General features: G+C 41.2%; 1 protein-coding gene across 5 annotated transcripts in view; it reads right to left on the minus strand.

Annotated features, from left to right (window-relative positions):
• SCP2 (sterol carrier protein 2) overlaps positions 1-22,810 on the minus strand; it is a 201,899-nt gene that overhangs the window by 74,097 nt on the left and 104,992 nt on the right. For 3 of the 5 annotated variants that reach the window (XM_006063802.4, XM_025288718.3, XM_006063803.4), the window contains 3 exons: positions 21,208-21,337; positions 14,031-14,110; positions 10,680-11,697 (listed from right to left, as the gene is read on the minus strand). The exons of the other annotated variants lie outside the window; for them this stretch is intronic. In XM_006063802.4, the coding sequence (XP_006063864.1) occupies positions 11,602-11,697; positions 14,031-14,110; positions 21,208-21,337 (306 nt within the window). In that variant the 3' untranslated portion in view covers positions 10,680-11,601. Of the gene's footprint in view, positions 1-10,679; positions 11,698-14,030; positions 14,111-21,207; positions 21,338-22,810 lie in introns of those variants that run through there. 5 annotated transcript variants of the gene reach the window in all.

Here is a 22,810-nt window from a genome sequence, read left to right on the forward strand (position 1 = left end):
TCTAGATTGTGCTTCATCCAGCCCAGCGTTTCTCATAATGCATTCTGCATATAAGTTAAATAAGTAGGGTGACAACATAGAGGCTTGACGTACTCCTTTCCCAATTTGGAACCTGCCTGTTGTTCTATGTCCAGTTCTAACTGTTGCTTCTTGACCTGCATACAGGTTTCTCAAGAGGCAGATCAGGTGGTCTGGTATTCCCATCTCTTGAAGAATTTTCCATAGTTTTTTGTGATTCACACAATCAAAGGCTTTGGCTTAGTCAATAAAGCAGAAGTAGATGTTTTTCTGGAACTCTCTTGCTTATTTGATGATTCAACAGATGTTGGCAATTTGATCTCTGGTTCCTCTGCCTTTTCTAAATCCAGCTTGTACATCTGGAAGTTCTTAGTTCATGTACTGTTGAAGTCTAGCTTGAAGGATTTTGAGCATTACCTTGCTAGCATGTGAAATGAGCACAACTGTGCGGTAGTTTGAACATTCTTTGGCATTGGCCTTCTTTGAGATTGGAGTGAAAGCTAACCTTTTCCAGCCCTGTGGCCATTGGTGAGTTTTCCAAATTTGCTGACATGAGTACTGCTCTTTAACAGCATCATCTTTTAGGATTTGAAACAGCTCAGCTGGAATTCCATCAACTCCACTAGCATTATTGGTAGTATGCTTCCTAAGGCCCACTTTACTTCACACTTCAGGATGTCTGGCCCAAGGTGAGTAACCACACCATCATGGTTATCTGGGTCATTAAGACCTTTTTTTAAATATAAACAATATTTAATGAATTTCAAATACAAAAAATACAGACATGTTACAAAACTAAGTTAAAATATAAGCCTATAAAAATGTTAACCACACGCTATCATTTTAATATCATTAACAGATAAAAGTATTTGAATTAATAATGAAAAGTAAAGTAAAAAAGAAGTATTTTACTTTGGAAAGAAAAATCCTATCTCCTTTAAATAATCCTACTCTTTTTATAACTTTGAGGCCTTCTTTGAGGTCAAGGACTGTAAAAAACTGATAGTGAATTTGGTTTAAAAGAAAGCATTTGTTTTGTTTTCATTTCTTCCTTTTAGTTTCATTCCACATAAACGAAGAACCTAATGCTGTTAATTTTAATGTTTCTCTAATATTTGAGGGATCCAAGGTAGTAGTTGATTGCACTTCCACAGAGGGGCCTATCCAGCAAGACTTGTAGACTCTAGGGCTTCGCTTTTTGCATAAAATAAATACCGGGTCTTTGAACTTGATCTCAAGATGATTTAGGCTTTAGATTTTTCAATACTTGAAATAATAGTAGTCTACTAATGTAATTACTAGTATTTCAGTATTTGAAAGTAGCTTTTTATACCAAAACACCAGAATATCAAAGACTAGTACTAGAATCACTAATGCAAATGCTGGGACATTCTGATGCACCCGGAAAAAGAAATCTTTCCCTTCCATTTAAGTTATTGGGTTATTGCTATTGTTGTTCAGTTGCCAAGTCATGTCCAATTCTTTGCAATCCCATGGACTGCAGCACACCAGGCTTCCTTGTCCCTCACCATCTCCAGGAGTTTGCCCAAGTTCATGGACATTTAACTGGTGATGCCATCCAACCTCATCCTCTGTCACCCTCTTCTCTTTCTGCCTTCAACCTTTACTAGCATCAGGATCTTTTCCAATGAGCCAGCTGTTCATATCAGGTGGTCTAAGTATTGGAGCTTCAGCTTCAGCATTAGTCCTTCCAAAGAGTATTCAGGGTTGATTTAAGGTTGACTGGCCTGATCTCCTTGCTGTCCAAGGGACTCTCAAGAGTCTTCTCTAGCACCTCAGTTTGAAAACATCAGTTCTTTGGTGCTCTGCCTTCTTTACTGTCCTGCTCCCACATTCATACAAGAATACTGAAAAGATCATAGCCTTGACTTTATGGACTTTTGTTGGCAAAGTGATGCTTTTGCTTTTTAACTCAGTGTCTACGTTTGTCATAGCTTTCCTGCCAAGAAGCAAATGTCTTTTAATTTCATGGCTACTGTCACCACTGTGGTGATTTTAGAGCCCAAGAGGAAATCTGTGACTGCTTCCACCTTTTCCCCTTCTATCTGCCATGAAATGATGGAACCGGTTTTCATTCCAATCCCAAAGAAAGGAAATACTAAAGAATGTTCAAACTACTGCACAGTTGCACTCATCTCACATCCTAGCAAAGTAACGCTCAAAATTCTCCAAGCCAGGCTTCAACAGTATGTGAACGGAGAACTTCCAGATGTTCAAGCTGGTTTTAGAAAAGGTAGGAACCAGAGATCAAATTGTTATATACGTTAGATCATAGAAAAAGCAAGAGAGTTCCAGTAAAACATCTACTTCTGCTTTACTGACTACACCAAAGCCTTTGACTGTGTAGTTCACAACAAACTATGGGAAATTCTTCAAGAGGTCAGAGTATCAGACCATCTTACCCACCTCCTGAGAAATCTCTATGCAGGTCAAGAAGCAAAAGTTAGAACCGGACATGGAACAACAGACTGGTTCCAAATCAGGAAAGGAATATGTCAAGGCTGTATAATGTCACTTTGTTTATTTAACTCATATGCAGAGTACACCATGCGAAATGCTGGGTTGGTTGCAACACAAGCTGGAACCAAGATCGCTGGGAGAAATATCAATAACCTCAGATACGAAGATGATACCACTCTTATGCAGAAAGTGGAGAACTAAAGAGTCTCTTGATGAAAGTGAAAGAGGAGAGTGAACAAGTTGGCTTAAAACTCAGCATTCAAAAAACGAAGATCATGGCATCCAGTCCCATCACTTCATGGGAAATAGATGGGGAAACAATGGAAACAGTGACAGACTTTATTTTCTTGGGCTTCAAAATCATTGCAGATGGTGACTGCAGCCATGATATTAAAAGATGGTTGCTCCTTGAAAGAAAAGCTATGACCAACCTAGACAGCATATAGAAAAGCAGAGACATTACTTTACTGACAAAGGCCCATCTAGTCAAAGCTATGGTTTTTCCAGTAGTCATGTGTGGATGTGAGAGTTGGACCATAAAGAAAGCTCAACACTGAAGAATCGAAGCTTTTGAACTGTGGTGTTGGAGAAGACTCTTGAGAGTCCCTTGGACAGCAAGGAGATTCAACAAGTCTATCCTAAAGAAAACCAGTCCTGAATATTCATTGGAAGGACTGATGCTGAAGCTGAAACTCCAATATTTTGGCCACCTGATTCGAAGAACTGACTCATTTGAAAAGACCCTGATGCTGGGAAAGATTGAAGGCAGGAGGAGAAGGGGCTGACAGAGGATGAGATGGTTGGATAGCATCACTGACTCAATGGACATGAGTTTGAGTAAACTTCGGAAATTGGTGATGGACAGGCAGGCTTGGCGTGCTGCAGTCCATGGAGTCACAAAGAGTTGGACATGACTGAATGACTGAACTGAACTGAACTGATCCTGCCCTACTTTGGTCTCCAGAGAACCACAGAGAAACCAGACAGACAGAGAATAGCAACTTCTGAGATCTCTGTACCAGGGGCTACTGTAGAGGCCAGGCTGGAGTGGGATGACAAGGCCTTGATTATTGCCTATAGACTGTATATGCTCAATGGTGGCACCATAAACTGGAGCTGACCTATTCTTTACTCCCAGGTGAGTCAAAAATACTAATCTCCTGGTTAATAAATAATGAAAATCCTCCTAAACAGGGGTTTAGGGACTTGTAGGACCTGATATGAACCAACTACACACCAGAGTTCTTACTGCAAAGCGTAGTCTTTGTTTTCTACTGAGTAGCCTCATTTCAGACTGCTGCATGAGACTGTGAGCTCTCAGAGGCATGCACACTGTGCACAAATAGAGGCTGGCATGAGGAAACCAAGGTGCCACCACGGCCCACACATTTGCATGGCCCAACCCCAGAGTCCAGAGGCAGTGAAAAACTTGGGTTCTAGACTCATCATGGGATGAACAAGCTTGAGTGAGTCTTTACTGGCCGCTGGTCCTGCCCCTGCAAACTGATACTCTGTGTGTTGTTTCAGAACATCCCAACCTGGGATGGGCTGGAAGGCATGACTGTCTTCAGAGAGAAGCACCGCTCCCCACCCTCCCTGCCGATTTGTTGGCGAGTGACCTCCATTTAACCTGAAGCAAGGGAGATGGACACCTTACAGGGCAGGATCCAGAAGGAAGTACAGCACCTCTGCCCTCATCATTTCACCTCTGCCCTCATCATTTCACCTCTCTGGGTTCCAGTTGCCTCACAAGGACAATGATGGATAGGAAACGACAGGCACGGTGCCTGGTACTAGGGTGCTGACTGTGCCACCTACTGCTCCCCTCGTTACTCCTCACCCAGGCGAGCTCATCACTGGAGTTGGGTTTGCTTTGGAGCATACCTGTCTCTCTCTAATAGAACAATAAACTAAGGATAAAACAGACCCCTCTGGGCCTTTATAGTGCTGGCACTCAAGTCTGATCACTGTGTCTCGGTTATTAGGTGCTCACCAGAGATGGCAAGAGGGTGTAAGAACCACCCTGCAATAGCCGTTTCTTCCTCAGTACAACAGAGATAATAAAGAAACCCTGGTTGTGGTTGAATAGACCCAGCTCTCTGCCAGTTACTCACTGTTTGCCTCAGCCTCCTCAACTACAATGAACCTGTTGTGAGGATTAAAAAAAATAATAATAAAATACCTGATGTTCCATAAACATGAGTTATTATTCAAGCACAGTGTTAAGAACCAGGTGAAATCACTGCTGTGAAAAACCTTTTGTAAACTGTAGGTTGGCAGGCAAATATTTGATGGTGCATTAACTAGCTTTCAGAAGCCCTGAGAAGGGAACAATTAACTCAGATGGATAACATGGAGGGTTAAGAAATGGACAGGTAACACTGGAGTTGAAGGCTGAAGGATCAATAGGCATTGGAGGCAAAGAAGAGGAAGCCTGAAGTGAACAGCATGAGCAAAAGTGAGCAAGATGACAACACTTGGAAATAAAGTGGGGCTGATATGCACATCAGCAGCCCCCGTCCTGTACCAAGGCAGGGCAAGACACAGCCATGCTGCCACTCTTTTTTTTGGCTGCATCGGGTCTCGGTTGGGGCACGCAGGATCTCCATTGTGTCATGCAGGATCTTTCGTTGCTCCACACAGACTGTCCTGTTGTGGCACACAGGTTCTGGAGTGGGCAGGCTTAAGTAGTTTCGGTGTGAGGGCTCAGCTGTTCTGCAGCATGTGGGATCTTGGTTCCCTGACCAGAAATTGAATCCATGTCCCCTGCATTGCAAGGCAGATTCTTAACCACAGGACTATCATGGAAGTCCCCATGTGGTCACTCTAACTGATCTGAGCTTCCTAAGTCTATGCCCAGCCAGGTTCAGGAGTCACTAAGCTATGGGCATGGACACAGACCAGTAACATTGTCAACCCACTGCTAAATACAAATGTGCCCCATAGTTTTGCTCATTTCCTGGGAGAGTAACACAGAAGAGCCCAAATCTTAGGAATCAGTACCAACCACAGTAAGCAGTTATCTGCCTACTCAGGACAGTAACCACCTTGCTGAACTTCTTACCCTCATCTGTTAAATGAGGAGAATTAAAAAACCCAGACAAACCTTTTAGCCAACCCAAGATCCCCTGGAGAAGGGAACAGCTACCCACTCCAGTATTCTGGCCTGGAGAATTCCAGGGGAATTCTATATAGTCCATGGGGTAACAAAGAGTCAGACAGGATGGGGTGACTCAAAAAAAAAAATATATATATAGCATTCCAGAGTCTGGTTAGCTAACAACACAAAAATCTAGTCAACTCACCATAATGCAGAATCTGTGAGACCCCTCAACTTGCTTTCCTGCAACTAGATGGTCCCATCTCTGGGTGACGGGAGACAGTAACACCCGAAATGTGTTGCTTACATCCAGTCTACTCTGTGGCTTCCCTGGTGGCTCAGACGGTAAAGAATCTGCCTGCAACGTGGGAGACCTGGGTTCTATCCCTGGGTCAAGAAGACACCCTGAAGGAGGGCATGAACCCACTCCAGTATTCTTGCCTGGAGAATCCCATGGACAGAAGAGCCTGGCGGGCTACAGTCCATAGGGTCGCACAGAGTCGGACACTACTGAAGCGACTTACCACACACAATCTACTCCATAATATCATTTTAACTGCTGTCACTGCAGAAAACCCTGCTTCACAAAGACAAGATGGAAATGCGAGCAGGCTTTTCAGTGCTTTTGTGGCTATCTCAGGATATTGTGCCTTGACTTTAATCCAGAAAGTGTGGAGATCTGAAGTTATCTCAAACATACTTTATGGCCACCATTATTTTCGATCTCAACCAGTTGATCCTCTTTTAGCATGGACAAAGTCAATTAACCTGGCTTATTCACAAATGGGCCACAGATCCATTCCTTCCCAGTTTGAGGGTGTTTTGTGGTTTTGAAGTCATGCTCAAACTCTCTTGAAAGCTAAGATAGGTGACCATGCACCAGCTGGGAGAAAGATGGCCCTAGCTTAGTCTCTTTCAAAATCTCTCCTAATGTTTTAAACATGTCAAAAAACCCCAATATTCATTCACTTGCCCCTATAATTTCAGTTTGGCTTTGAATGCAGCCATTGTATTTGCTGACTTGAACACAATTGTTGTTCTCCCCTGAAGTGACAGATACAGTGTGTTAAGAAGGTTGAATATGTCACACAAGTAAGCAGGTTTTGCAACCCATTCTGTGTCACTAAAATGTGCTGCCAGTGGTGACTATTTTTCTGAAAGAAATCTCTGGAGTGGCTCTTGTGTTTTTTTTTTTTTTAATTGGAGGCTAATTACTTTACAATATCTGGCCATAGAACAATAGTACAGATGAACCTATTTGCAGGGCAGGAATAGAGACACAGATACAGAACAGAGACATGTGGACAGAGGGGCAAAGGAGAGGGTGGGACTAGCACACATACAGCACCACGTGTAAACAGCCAGCCACTGGGAAGACGCACAGGGAGCTCAGCTCAATGTTCAGCGATGACCTAGAGCGGTGGGGGTGCAGTGGGAGGGAGGCTCCCAAGGGAGGGGATACATGTATGCTCACAGTTGATTCATGTTGTGGTACAGCAGAAACGAACACAGCGTTGTAAGGTAATTATCATCCAACTTTTTAAAAAAACTCTGGCCAGTGATCTACTTTTAAAAAGCCATCTCACTTTCGTGTATAAGAAAAGATGTGCGTGCTCTGCGTCAATCTCCTCATAGAGCTGCATGAGCAGACATGAGTTAAAGGCACGTATTTCAATGTAGTTTATAATTTTCATCACATTCTGCAAAATGTTAAGTTCAAGTGACATTTTTTGCCTAGCCAGCGTTTCTCTATGGATGACCCAGTGCATAGCCTCACACTCAGAATCAACCTCTTTGACCCAGGTAGTGAAACCAGAAAGCTGTCCAGTCTCGGCAGACACTCCATCCATGCATACACTAACATAAAATGACCAAGTCAGTTTTCCTTATATATAATCCAAGACTTGAGTAGCTCTGCAGCTGCAGTGTTGGTTGGCAACAAGAATATACATATCCTCTGCATATCCTCCTGAAAAAATATAGCACAAAAACAAGAATCGTTGCCTTACTGTCAGCATTGGTGGACTCGTCAACCTGGACTGCATACCATGGCGACTCACTAATCCTAACAATTGTGCCTCAATGCCTTCTGTTACTTCATCAAGTCGTCTAGTTACAGTGCTGCCCAAAGAGGAACACATGCCACCTTTAGAACTGCAGTCTCTCATAAAAGTTCACGACAAATGTCCATAGCAGCAGGCAGGATCAACTCTTCACCAACAGTAAAGAGCTTCTTAGTTTTACCAATGCAGTTAGCCACTAAAAATGATGCTCTCGGGGCAGACACATTTGATGAAGTGGTGGCCTTCAATAATTGCTTCAGGTCTTCATGTTCACATTTTTTTTCTTTTGAAAAACTCCAAAGTTTTGTGTTTTAATGCAGGGTGCTTGGTCTTTATGTGGTGAAGCAGTTTTAATGTTTCATGGCTTCACTGGAAGCCCACCAACAAAGTGGGCTTGGAGAAAGTGAATCACCTCTGCAATGAACCCATCATTTAAGTAGGACTCTTGGTATTTTCTTTTAAATGCAGCTTCCTTTTTGTTAGCAATCTTAAGAGTCTTCTGCTGTCTCATCATTGAGTTTTTCCCTGTTTTCAAAGAAGCTCTCCAGCAAGGTTTGTTATTCATTTTGACTAGGGTTAAGCGTGTGGACTTAAAACTGTGACTGAGACAAGTAAGCAGTGCAGGAAAGAGCACGGATGGAAGCGGTAAATAAAATAATGGGCAGGGCTACACGTGGACTAAAATAAGCGTTGGATTCTGACTGAAAGCCTGCCACTAGATGCAGCTTGTCACTTGCCACTCACTGATAGGATTTTGATATGAGTCTGCAAGCAATTGATTTTGGTCTCTGTGCAGTCAAACTAACAATAATCTGTATTTGCAGCCACTTACAAGGGCTAGCCTCATCAGAACACCACTTCAGATCATTAGGCATTCAGTTCAGTTCAGTCACTCAGTCGTGTCCGACTCTTTGCCACCCCATGAATCGCAGCACGCCTAAAGAACATGCAGTCAAGGTCCCTCTCATGCACAGTTCACAATAGGGTTTGCATTCCTATGAGAATCTAATGCTGCTGCTGATTTGACAGGAGGAGCAGCTCAGGCAGTAATGTGAGTGATGCAGAGCAGCTGTAAATAAAGATGATGCTTTGCTCACTGGCTGCTCACCTCCTGTTGTGCGGCTCAGTTCCTAACAGGCCATGGCCTGGGGGGTTGGTGAACCCGACCTTACCGTAATAAACAAATGCCAATATAACTGGCTCCTGTTTATCTATTCAACTTCATCCTGGGCCTTTAGTTCCAGGTCATTGTATTCCGTTCACATGGCCCTCTTGCAATTTCTAGAACAAGCCAGGCATCTTTCCTTTCCTGAATGATTCTTTGCATGGTTCATTCCTCAAACTGTAGATCTCAGCTTAAATATTACCTCCTCAGAGATGTCTCCCTCAACCACTGTATCAAAAGAGGCCCCTCATTATGACTCTCCATCACAGCACCCTGACTATCCCTCATATGGCACATCAGTCTGTAACAATGATTCTTTGACTGACTGTCTCTCCCACTAGGCTGTAAGCACTATTAGGGGAGGAGCTCACTGCTATCTCCAGTGCCTAGCATTACCCTCAATATGGTACCCTACAGACAGTAGGCACTCAAAATATATGTTCAGTGAATCAACAGATGAGAAAAGACTCATATCATATCATACATCACAGAGACAAAAGGCAGGGAGAATAAGGGAACTCACACTTCAGTACGGGAACTAAGAATGACTAGGATGTACAACTAACACTGCTTCAGTCGTGTCCAACTCTGTGCAACCCCACAGACGGCAGCCCACCAGGCTCCCCCATCCCTGGGATTCTCCAGGCAAGAACACTGGAGTGGGTTGCCATTTCCTTCTCCAATGCATGAAAGTGAAAAGGGGAAAGTGAAGTCGCTCAGTCCTGTTCCAACTCTTTGTGACCCCAGGACTGCAGCCTACCAGGCTCCTCCGTCCATGGGATTCTAACACTAATTTAGGTATTTTATATATGTTCTCTTTCTAGAGTCTCAATAATGGTAGGAGGTCAATATTAATATCTCCACTTTCTAGATGAGGTAACTGAAGCTCAATCCGCTCAAGTAGCAAAACACGTAACAGCATCAGTTTTACCCCAGATTTGTTAACTTCTTTCTTCCAAACCATGATGCTTCCCTAGAAATTAAACTGCTGCTGTATATTTATCATGAAGTACTTCTCTATTATACATATAAATTGTATTTACACACGAATCTATCCCTACCCCCAAGAATCTGTTGTTGTTTTTGTTTGTTTGTTTTTCCAGGTTCCTCCTAAAGGCTGTAACAGATATCTCCTGATACCTGGAATAAGTGAAGGCAGAATGCAGCAGCAAATCCAAACTACAAATAAGTCACACATTTTGTTGGAATGATTTTCTTGAAGTCTTTATTTCTTTAGAGAGTAAAAAGCCACCATGATTAGGAAGTAAGTCTGTGTTCTGAATTCATTTTGGGGGACCTGAGGTCAACTTATACTGACTTAATTTACCACGTTTCCCTAGCCCCAAACACTGTTCTGCTGGTTGTAGAACATGCAAAGTTAAATGGTCTAGGGGGATCGGATCCACAGTCCTGATTTCATTATTAGAGACTCCAAGCATTTAAACAAACAAATTAAACCACCTGGCTTTTTACCTCCAACCACCTTTGGGTGAAGTAACCACCTTAACAGAAGAAAGGTGGGGTCTGGATGTCTCCCAAAGGTTCTACTAAGAGACTCACAAGATTATCAGAGCAGAAGGAGCCTTAGAGACCCTTTTAACAGATTAGAATATAGGCTCAGATAGACAGTTACTTATTTGCCTAAGAAAAACAAGACTCCTAATTTCTAGTCAAGTGCTCTTTCCACCACAACACAGCACCTCCCTAATCAAGAACTACTGACTGATTATGCCAAAGTACCAGTAGATAGCAGTCTAGGTAACACAGATTGTAAATCTCAAATTTTTCTCTTACTCTCTGTCATCTGGAAAACTTTGAACAAAAATAATATACACAGTAAAAACAAAGGCAATGAGGAAGAACTATTTTAATTTTGATATTAAATATTCTTCCAAAAACATTATTTTACCCCACATTTTACTGAGTAATTAGAAATAACATTAGCATTAGAAAAACTAGGAAGATAAATGTGGTTAAACTAACATGGAAAAAGGAAAATTATAATTAAGAATGTTACAAATTTAAATTAATACAAGATTATAATTTGAAAATTGTGCATCTCAAAGCAAACTCCATTCATTGAATTACTTTCAAAACAGCATTTTGTGACTTATACACTAATTTTTTTCAAGAACAAATCTCATTTTAAAATATTTTTATTTTAAAAAATAGGCCTGGGTTCAGTGATAGATTTTTACTCCCAAGCTTTGATCACATTTCTTTGATTTGGGAAGAAAATGTCACTTTGATGGCATGAAATTCAAAATTTTAAAGTTTATTTTTTTAAAAACAAAAATCCCAGTACAGAATTTTAAAAATTATCACTGGGAAATATATTAAGGTCATTAAATGCACAACATTAATTACTGGTCAGCTAATAATGATATTCTGTTTCTTTCTTCATTCTCCCAAGGAAAACTTGAAATTTCAGCAGAATAATCTTCAAATATACATTATTAGCAAAATGAGAGCTTCTGTTTACATACTTTTTGTATTTTGCTATTTCTAACTTTATTCCAAAACTCAATTTTACCCCAAACCATGATTACCATATTAACTTTGTAATGCACAGTTGTTTGCAACTCAGCACAGCAGTAGTAAACCATCAGGTTCTATTCACCCAGCACTTAGAAAAAACAGAATTGATCACACCCATTTAGAAACAAATCTCATGCTATTTCCCAATGTATAGTTTCAATCTAAGTTCTGACAATGAAATATATGGATATATATCTATATATCTCATCTTGATTTTCAAAGGAGGCAAAGGGAGTTCACAGCTTAGCTTTGCCAGGCTGAAGCTGGAGATTTTGTAACTTCATAGCCAGACCCATGTTGCCATTGATTTTCAATTTGCCTTGAAAGAAGGCCTGTGAGGAAAAAAAAAAAAGAACATTTATTATTTGCTTTTTTTGTTTTGAGATCGCTGGTATTTCTAGATTATCCATAGGGTCGCAAAGAATTGGACATGACTGAAATGCCTTAGCACACATGCACTAAACCATGCAGCCCCAAGATGATTTATTTCTCCAGGTCTCAAACTTTCTTCAGAATATGAAACTTGGCTTTCTGTAATAGATTTAGCATCTGATTCGTCACAAGGATGAATTTGTAAAAGTCATGCTTTACACAGAGCAGTCAAAAGGGACATTTTTCCAAAGTCTGTTCTCTTAGAAACTGAGTCTGCCATTACCTGTTTTCCTCAAAGGAGGTACATTTTCCACATCTTAGGCAGAGTGGGTTCATACTAGACTGATTTTGTTTAAAAACATTACACATTCAGTGGGTCTGCCAGCAGGGAGGAAAAGCACATGTGTAACACACTCAGAAACTTGGGATTCGATTACAGATGCATCTATGCAATGAAGTATCACCATTTTCCTCCCTTTTTTGTGTTCCCTACAGAGGGAGGCAGAGCAGCTTGCTGAGACTGAGGTGCCTGTGTGAATCTTTGGCTCAATAAGGAGACTCAAAACAGTCCCAAGTGCAGAGACACAACTCGTTGCATTTAACAATTGCCTGGGAGGATTTTCCTGGTAGTCCAGTGGTTAAAAGCCTGTCTTCCAATGCAGGGGACATGAGTTTGCACTCTGGCCCAGGTAGATGCCACCTGCTGCAGGGCAAATCCAAGTCTGTGCGCCACGCCCACTACAGCCTGCGCGCTCGGGAGAAGAAACGACCATTAGCACATTAATGCAAAGGTCTCCCACATTTATCTGTAATTCCTCTGGGTGCTAACAAGTGTTCAGGAAAAGCAAGCTGACACTCTCCAAATGGGTGGTAAACAGATAAACGGAGAGAATAAAGGCAGCTGAGTGTGAAGCCTGGCCATGCTACCAAGGAAGTGTATGGAGTGCACGGTGGCTGAGCTGCAGTGGGTGGGAAGGGGGACGTGCCAGCTCTGAAGAATCTCATGGACAGAGGAGCCCAGTGGGCTACAGTCCACAGGGTCACAAAGGCTCGGACACGACTGATGCAACTTAGCACGCATGCACACCAGGCACCATGTTAAGTTCTAAAGACACAAGGATGAACAAGATGTGTTTTGTTTCCTTGAGACAAACACAATCTAAATCTAATGGGGAAGAGACAGGCACATTATGACTACCATAATAACAAGTGCTAGGCTAGTAGCCCAGCAAGTGGCCCCAAAGAGGGACTGACTATAGCTCCCCAACAATGTGGTAGGAGGTCTTCAAACATATCATCTAAATTCATTTTGTTTGTTATATTAATATTTATTTATTTGGCTGTGTCGGGTCTCACTTGCAGCATAAGGGACCTTGAGTTGCAGAATGTGAACTCTTAGTTGTAGCATGTGGCATCTAGCTCCCCATCCAGGGATCGAACACAAGCCCCATGAATTGGGAGTGCAGAGACTTAACCACTGGACCACCAGGGAAGTCCCTAAATTCATTTTGAAAGACAAGGAGTTTGTCAAGGAAGTCACAGTTCAGACAAAAAAAAAAAAAAGCACCGGCAAAGATACGAAAGTAGAAGGTCTTGCCTCTGTGACCACCGGCCCCTCCTTCTATCTGAATGACTCCTACTCTCCACCTGTACAGTGCTGACTCCTGTTCACCCCCAGGACAAAGCCAAGTGTTGCTTCCTCTGTGAAGCCTTCTCTGACAGCCCAGGAAGACATGGCTTCTCTTCTTCCACCCTCCTCAACCACAAGCCAGACAGGGCACCATGGCTATTTGGTGCACTTATTCTTCTACAAACCTGTCTTGTACCAAATTGTGGATGCCCTGAACAAGTGAGCTATTTCTTATTCATCTGGACATTTCTAGCACACAAGGCAGTGGCTGGCACATGGTTATATCCACAACTGTTTGTCATTCATTAAGTGGACATTTGGGGAACACTGAGTTTTGTGGGTTTGACCTCTTTAGATTTTATGGGATGAGGCTGAGACAGGTGATGAAATCAAATGGGCTAAAACCCACCTATGTGTGTGTTTGTGCTTAGTCGCTCAGTCATGTCCAACTCTTTGCAACCCCATGAACTGTAGCCAGCCAGGCTCCTCTGTCCATGGGGATTCTCTAGGCAAGAATATTGGAGCACCCTCCTCCAGGGCATCTTCCCAGCCCAGGGATCAAACCCAGGTCTCCTGTATTGCAGGCGGATTCTTTACCAACTGAGCCATCAGGAAAAAACCAAAACACACCTAATACAAGAATATAAGCACCATTATACATACCGTCTGAGGATTCATTTTACCAGTCATCAAAGCCAATAAGTCCGAGTCGGCCATTGTAATTGTGCAGTCGGCCTTCTTATCTAAAACAGACATGCAGAAAGAAGGAGAAAAGGGGAGTGTTCAGTTTCATGTGTACATTTTAGTCAAAAGTCATTGACTGTAACAGAATCATACCCAGTGTTAGTGTGGGCACATGGGCACTCCCATACACTCTACAGCAGCCTGGTAAAATGTGGCATAAATCACAAGCAATCTTGATATTTGACAAGAGGGAATACATTAAATAATCATGGTATATTCCTACAGTGGGGTACAATGCAGCCATTAGATGATGAGGATCTACATTTCACTGACCTGAAAAGATATTCATATTATACTGTTCATGATACTGTTACACAAGCCAGTTACAAAACAAACTGTAAGCATGAACCCCTGTTTTGCTTAAAAACAGATATTCAATTATATATGTATAGGAAAAACATCTGTAAACTTGGAGACCAATATAATAATAATAGCTACTGGGGCACACAGACTCTAAGGTGACCCCTGTGATCGTTGCCTTCTGGTTTTCATTCATGCCTTCATATAATCCCCTACCCTCGAGTATGGTCAGGACCTGTGACTTGCTTCTAGCCTGCAGAAGGTGAGAAAGGTGATGGTCTGTCATTCTTGTGTTGTATTACATTATATAAGACTCTCTCTTGCTGGCCAAGTTTGCCTCACTCTCCTGCTGGCCTTGAATAAGCTAGCTGCTATACTGTGAACTACATACCGCACAGGCAGAGAGCTACATGGCAGGGTACTGGCCTTTAGAAGCTGCGGGTAGACTCTGGACTATAACCAGTAAAAAAAAAAAACAACAAACCCTAAAGCTATCATTCTTACAGTTGCAAGGAAGTTACTTCTGCAGCAACATGATTGAGCTTGGATATAAACCCCTTCTCCAGCCAAGTCTCCAGATGACAACCCAGCCCTGGACAACACCCTAACTGCAGCCTGTAAGACCTTATGCAGAAGACCCAGCTAAGCTGTCCTCAGCCAACATACCCATGGAAGCTGTGAGGTAATAAATGTGTGTGTTGTTTTAAACCACTAAGTTTGTGGTCATTTGTCATGCGGTAATAGAAGATGCATACCTAGCGCTATCCGGGCTTAACAAAATTTTTCTGCAAAGGATCAGACATTACATACTCTAGGCTTTGTGAGCCATTAGCTCTCTACTGCAATGACTCAACCCTGCCCCTACAGCACAAGAGCAGCCACAGATAATACATAAACAAATGCAGCTGTATTCCAACAAAACTGTTTTCAAAACAGTAGCAGACCAAGAGGGAGAAGATATTTGTAACTCATATATCGAACAAAGAACTTGTAGCCAGAAAATATAAAAAACTCCTATCACTCAATTAGAAAAGGGTGGATAGACCAATACAAAAATGGGCAAACAGGCACATACAAAAGATCTCCCAACGGCCAGAGACGCACATGAAACACTACTCGGTTCCACTGGTTATCAGGAAAATGCAAACTGAAAGTATAGATGAGACACTACAACATACCTACTACAATGAAGAGCTTCAGAAATACCCAGTGCTGGTACAGATGGACAGCTAAAGGTCAATATAATGCTAGAGGGACTGTAAGATGTTACAGTCACTTTAGAAAACAGCCTGGAAGTTTCTTAGAAAGCTACAAACACATATGCCATATGACCTAGTAATCCCACTCTTAAGTGTTCAGTGTTCACTCAAGAGAAATGAAAACATAAATCCACACAAAAACCTGTACGTGAATGTTCACAGAGGCTTTATTCAAATGCCAAAATCTGGAAAAAAGACAAATATACATCAGCCAGTGAGTGGATAGACTACTCAGCAACAAACAGGAACACACTACGGACAGTCCGTGAAAGACGTGGGCTCAAAGGCTACAGGCTATTATGATTCCATGTGCAGTTTATAACATGCTGGAAAAAGTGAAACCACAGGGACAGAAATCAGATCAGAGCATGAGAGAAGGGGACTGACTACCAAAGGAGACGAGGACATTTTTTGGAAATATTATGTATCTTGATTTTTGGTAGTGGCTACACAACTGTAGGCATTTGTCTAAATTCATAGAATTGTAATCTAAAAATGGTATATTTTATTGTACACAAATTATACCTTAAAGAATTTGACTTAAAAAACAGACTAAACTAAATTACCAAAGTACTGTCAAAAATGTGGAACAAATAAAACTCTCATATAATATTGAAGAGTAATACAGAAGAGAATTAAAACAGTATGTCCACAAGGAAACTTGGCTATATGGTAGCTCATGAGTTAATATTTCTATTCCTGGTTATATGCCAAATGGAGATAAGTACATATGTCCACTAAAAGACACACATGAGAATGTCTGTAATGGCTGTATTCATTAACACCCCAAAATGGAAACATGTAAAGATATATCAACCATGAACTGAATAAATAAATTCTGATGGAGTCACATAGTAAAAATGAACTGATGCTACATGCAATAATATAATGGATCTTACAATGATGAAAGAAGCCACACCTCAAACAGTAAATATTGTATGGCTCCATCTGTATGAATTTCCAAAATAAATAAAATTCAACTTACGGTGCTAGAACTTGGAATAGTGGTTCCTTTGGGGAATGATGAGAGATGGGAGGTGATATGTGGGAGGTTTCTAGAGTGCTGGCAACTTTCTACCTCTTGAGCTGGGAGATGTATTCATTTGTTAACATTTATTTGCCTATACACTCAGATTTATGCCTTTCTTTATGGGCTAGACCTCAAAAAAATTTTACACAAAACAAAAAATGAGGTGGCGGGATGAATTTGCCCCACAGGCCATCATCTGTCAACTCTTGATATAGATGGTAAGATTATAGGAGAGTAATTTTTTCATTTTATTTCTCTATCTTTTCCAAATTTTTTACACTTGATTATGTATTACTTATATAAAAACAAAGTTTTTAAAATAATAATTTTAATACTATCATCAAAATATAATGGCAAAAATGCCATATCACAAAGACTCTAAATTCTTCTTGCAAAAGCAGCCATGTCTACTCTGGACAAATGAGAAGTTTCAAGTGTAAAAGGAAAAATTCACCAAGAAATTAAAATTTTCAGCAGTCAGTGTTTTAGGTAATCAGTATAATAACAGTACTCTAATAGCACTACAACTGATAACAGTAATAATATCAAATTATGGCCCAACAGTTAGCTAATCTTTGCCTTAATTAAACAACAACAACAACAACATAGCAGTTGCTGTGGTCTGAATGTCTGTATCCTCCCAAAACTCGTATGTTGAAATCCTAATGCTTGATGCTATAGTATTAGTATGGAGGGCCTCCAAGGGTCATGAGGGTAGAGCCCTTATGAATGGGATTTATGCCTTATCAAGAGGCTTCAGAGAGACCCTGAGCCCTTCCATGATGTGAGCCCACAGTAAGAAAGCACTGGCTATGAACCAGGAAGAAGGGCCTCACTAAATGTGACCATAGCAATGTCCTGATCTTGGACTTCCAGTCACCAGAACTATGACAGAAATTCCTGTTGTTTATTAGCCGCCCAGGCTGTGGTATGTTCAATACAGCAACTCAAACGGACTAGGATGGGAATAAACTATTAAAGCATATGATGCCCATATTATTAACTAAAACAATGTTGGAAATTAAAAATTTTTGTATGTCTTAGAATGCAGGGGTAACTCTTAAAAGGACTGTGATTTAACAGCCATTTCATCTTTGGCTGTAACAAAATTTTCTCATTACATAAGAAAAAGTCTAAAGTCTTAAAAATTAAGGTATTTATGGGGGGGAGGGGTGGGATGGATTGAGAGATTGGGATTAACATATACACATTACTATGTATAAAATAGATAACTAATGAGAATCTACTGTAGCACAGAGACCTCTACTCTGTGCCCTGTGGTGACCTAAATGTCTGAAAATTCAAAAAAGAAGGGATGTATGTATACATTATAGGGCTTCCCTGGTGGCTCAGATGCTAAAGAATCTGCCTGCAATGTGGGACACCCGAGTTCAATTCCTGGGTTGGGAAGATCCCCTGGAGAAGGGAATGGCAATCCACTCCAGTATTCCTGCCTGGAGAATTCCACGGACAGAAGAGTCTGGTAGACTATATAGTCCATGGGGTCACAGAGTCAGACACAACTGAGCAACTAACACTAACATGTTTACATAAGGCTGATTCACTTTGCTACATAGCAGCAACTGATATGGTAGTATAAAATGAGTACACTCCAATAATAAAAAATAATATTGTACACCAGGTAGCCTTAATACCAGGTAGAGTAATTCTCCCCACTTTATTTTTTGTAATGATTTTTAAGCTAATGGCACCCCACTCCAGTACTCTTGCCTGGAAAATCCCATGGATGGAGGAGCCTGGTAGGCTGCAGTCCATGGGGTCACTAAGAGTCAGATATGACTGAGCGACTTCACTTTCACTTTTCACTTTCATGCATTGGAGAAGGAAATGGCAACCCACTCTAGTGTTCTTGCCTGGAGAATCCCAGGGACAGGGGAGCCTGGTGGGCTGCTGTCTATGGGGTTGCACAGAGTCGGACACGACTGAAGTGACTTAGTAGTAGTAGTAGTAGTAGGGCCTATGATTTTCCATATAAATTTTTAAATAAGCTTGTCTATGACTAAGAAAATGGCAACCCACTCCAGTGTTCTTGCCTGGAGAATCTCAGGGACGGGGGAGCCTGGTGGGCTGCCGTCTATGGGGTCGCACAGAGTCGGACACGACTGAAGTGACTTAGCAGCAGCAGCATGACTAAGAAAAGTCTTGCTGGAATTTTGGTAGAAATTGTATTTAGTACATAGATGAATTTGAGAAGTGACACCTTTATTCAACTGAGTCTTCCAATCTAAGAATATGCTATTTCCCTCCATTCAGTTAGGTTTTCTTTGATTTCCTTTGTTAATGTTTTATAATTTTCAGCATATAGATTCTGTACATGTTTTTTAAGTGTAAATCTAAGTATTTAATTTTTTGTAGAAAACTAATAATATTAATACTATTGTGTTTTAAAAAACATTAAGGTATTTACAATTTAGAAAATCCCATTCTCTTGTAGATAGATAACATCAAAGAGCAGGGAGAAAAAAAAGTTGACAAATTGAGATAGCTGGACTTGATTTATAGCTGGATTAGATCCTAATATTCCAAGAAAGGACTCCTAGTGACTTTAGGAAATAAAGTGCTGCTGCTGCTGTTACTATACCAGCACTTACTGAGCTCTCTCTATGCTGAGAGCTTCACACACCTGGACTTTATTTGATCTTAATAACCCTATGAGTATTGACAGAACTCTTCCTCCTTCACAGTCCAGGTACCATCAATTGCACCCCAAACACTCCTGGTGACCTGGTGACTCCACCTAACACTTTTCTCACTGCCAACACTCAAGCTATCCTTTTTGCTTACTTAGATGGTGGTATCATCCATTCTCCTAATTGCGCTCTCTGCCTCTGATTTCTTCCTTTCTAATTCATCAGGTCTAATGCAGCAGCTTCATCCTCTAAAACACAGCTCTGATTTTCATTTTTTTCAAAAAAGCTAGTGTCCCTCGATCACCTCTCTCAATTGCACCAGGTTCTCTCCAAAGAGAGAAACATAACATACAATACAGCTACCATTTACTGAATGCTTACTAAGCATCACTCATTCATTCTGCTGTTCATTTTTATTATCTATTTTATTGAAGGCCTACCAGGTATCAGATATTGTTCTAGGCACTATGAATGCAGCAGTGAACCTAAGAGGCAAAAGCTCTGCCTTCACGTAGCTTACAACTCAAGGGGGGGATGTACAATAAGCAAATAAATAAGATACAGTATATCAGATGGAGGAAAGTGCTATAAATCAAAGTAAGGCAGAAAAGGACAATAGGGAATGATAATGAGGTATGATTTAGAAGTGTGGCTGGGGAAACGCTCACTGAGAAGGTGACATTTGGGCAAAAATCCAAAGCAAATGCAAGGACCAGTCATGAGGATATCTGAAGGATGATGATCCCAGGCAGTAGAAAGTTCCTGAACTGGGAATACCTTACATTCAAGCCACAGCAAGGACGCCACTGTGACTGGAGCAAAGTGAGGAAGATGTAGTAAGAAAGAGACTAGGGCCAATTACATGGTATGTACAGCATAGACTGGAACAACACTGTAAGTCAATGATACTTCAATTAAAAAAAGAAGAAGAGCCAAGCATGACTTCAAGGATTTTAGATGGAGGAACTGGTTAAACAAAGGGGAAATTTATCAAAATGGAATATCAGTGGATACTTAGTAAGTATCCAAGTAAATCTGTTAGTTAAGCAGCTGGATATACACCTTGGAGTTCAATGTCTGAGTTCACACTAAGAGATCTGGGAGTCATCAGTGTAGAGACGGTTTGAAAAGCATGAGATTAGATGAGAGCCCCAGGCAGTGAATGTAGATAGAACTGAGCCTTAGAGCACACCAACATTTATACACTGAGAGATAAGGAAAAAACAGGGAGAGGCCAAGAGGGAACACCCAGTAGGTAGGAAGAAAGCCTAGAAGAGTAATATTATAAGAACTGGGAACTAACCACTGAAGTTAACAATATGGTGGTTACTTGTGACCTTGACAAGAACAGTTTTGGAATAATGATGAGTTGACAAAGACTGACTGAAGTAGGTTCAAGAAACACTGAGATGACAGGAAGTGGAGATAGTGAGTATAGACAGGTCTTTTGAGGACATGTAGCCATACACTGACCCATGTACTTCACAGGTTAATTAGCAGACAATTCTCTTAATCCCCACACAAATCCTATGAAATAGGAACCATTTATTATTTCCATTTACAAATTTAAAAAAAAAGCTCGGAGTGAAATAATTTAAGGCCAGAATCTGTGAGTGGCAGGACCAGGACTCTAAACCCAAGCTTGTCTAATGCCAAAGCCTAATGCTAGCAACCGTGATGGAGCCTCTCAATCTTTGGGAGAAAACCTAGGACCTATTCCTAGTCCCAAAGATTCCCCAGTCCTTGACAAGGTTCTATAACTCTAAAGCCACTCCTTTGGGGGACACCAAAGCAGGCCCCCATTTTCCTTTGTGAACTTGTCAATGCTTAATCAATGAAGTCATCACTGCACTGACCTGAGTTAGGGAGCACTGATCCTTTGCCATTCTTCACGTCCACCACCCAGGTGGCTTCTTTACCCCCAGGGCCATCCTTCACCTTAAAGGCAAAAATACCACCGATTTTCTTCACAAACTGCTCTCCTTCCTGGAAAGAAAAATAATACCGAGTTATATTAAGTTCATTCCTCTGGCTTTGCCCCCAAATTAAATGTTTAAGCAGATATATGACATGAGCTGCTGGGCAGCAGGCAGTCCCCAGGCTCCCTTAGGATCTTTTACCCAGAAAATCCAAAAGGTAACCAGGCAGCAACTCCCTCATCTGCCAGATCTTCTGATGAAAATGTCTTTCTGGATACAACTGGTGGAAGAGCGGGGGAATTGGGGAGTGGGTGGCACAGCAGCACTTTCTATTGAAATAGGCTTCATTTGTCTCAATAATTTCTGAAAGATTCACTCTGGCCTCTCAAAACATAGGAACCCTATCCCCTCTTTTTTTCTAGCAGGTAAATTTCTTCACATATATGTTTGGTGTTCCACAATCAGAATTTAAAGATAAGTGGTTCAACTCATTTTCTGGATTACTATAAAGAATTATATAATATCCCATCCACCACCTACTTTTGGATCTTGGGGAATGAGGCTGAAAAAATAACCTCAGATCCATATCTCTGTAGGGTGGTTTCCTTTCTCCTCCCCTCTTCCCTTCATTCCCACTCTGTTTCCCCTTTTCTTACTGAAATACTGACTGACTGAAACCGTGACTGTCCCCAAACTTTGTTTCAGGCTCTACAGAGTTAGAAGGGTAAATGATAACACACTATGATCTCTATGATGAAGGGGAGCACAGAGGACACCCTAAGCCAGCTGTCAGGGTGAATAACTCACACACCTCCCCCTGAAAAAGCACATAGACACAATAACTTCATTGCAATTAAATATATCATACTGCAGAAAAATAGAAAATATTGATAAAGAAAAAGAAAATAGAAATCATTCACAATTTCATCACCACTCAAGAAAATAACATGTTGATATAAATCCCCTCTATCTTTTTTTCTCTGCATATATACTTTTTAAATGGGATCACAGTGTATACTATACTGTTTTGTAATCCACCTTTCAGTTTAATATATCTATCCTTACTACTGTGTCATTAAGAATTCTTCTACATAATTTTAAATGACTATACATAGTCTTTAATTGTAGAAATTCACTATACTTTATTCTCTGTTGCTTGATGGGCTTCCCCGGTGGCTAGCTGGTTAAGAATCCACCTGTAATGCAGGAGACCCTGGTTCAATTCCTGGGTTGGGAAGATCCCTTGGAGAAGGGATAGGCTACCCACTCCAGTACTCATGGGCTTCCCTGGTGGCTCAGCTGGTAAAGAAACCACCTGCAATGTGGGAGACCTGGGTTTGATCCCTGGGTTAGAAAGGTCCCTGGAGGAGGACATGACAACCCACTCTAGTATTTTTGCCTAGAGAATACCCATGGACAGAGGAGCCTGGCGGGCTACAGTCCATGGGGTTGCAGAGAAACGGGCATGACTGAGCGACTCAGCACAGCACAGCTGTTGCTTGATATTTAGGTTAGTCCTAATTTCTGGCTCTTAAAACAA

The sequence above is a fragment of the Bubalus bubalis genome, chromosome 6 (genome assembly GCF_019923935.1).
Source record: "Bubalus bubalis isolate 160015118507 breed Murrah chromosome 6, NDDB_SH_1, whole genome shotgun sequence".
NCBI lineage: Eukaryota > Metazoa > Chordata > Mammalia > Artiodactyla > Bovidae > Bubalus > Bubalus bubalis.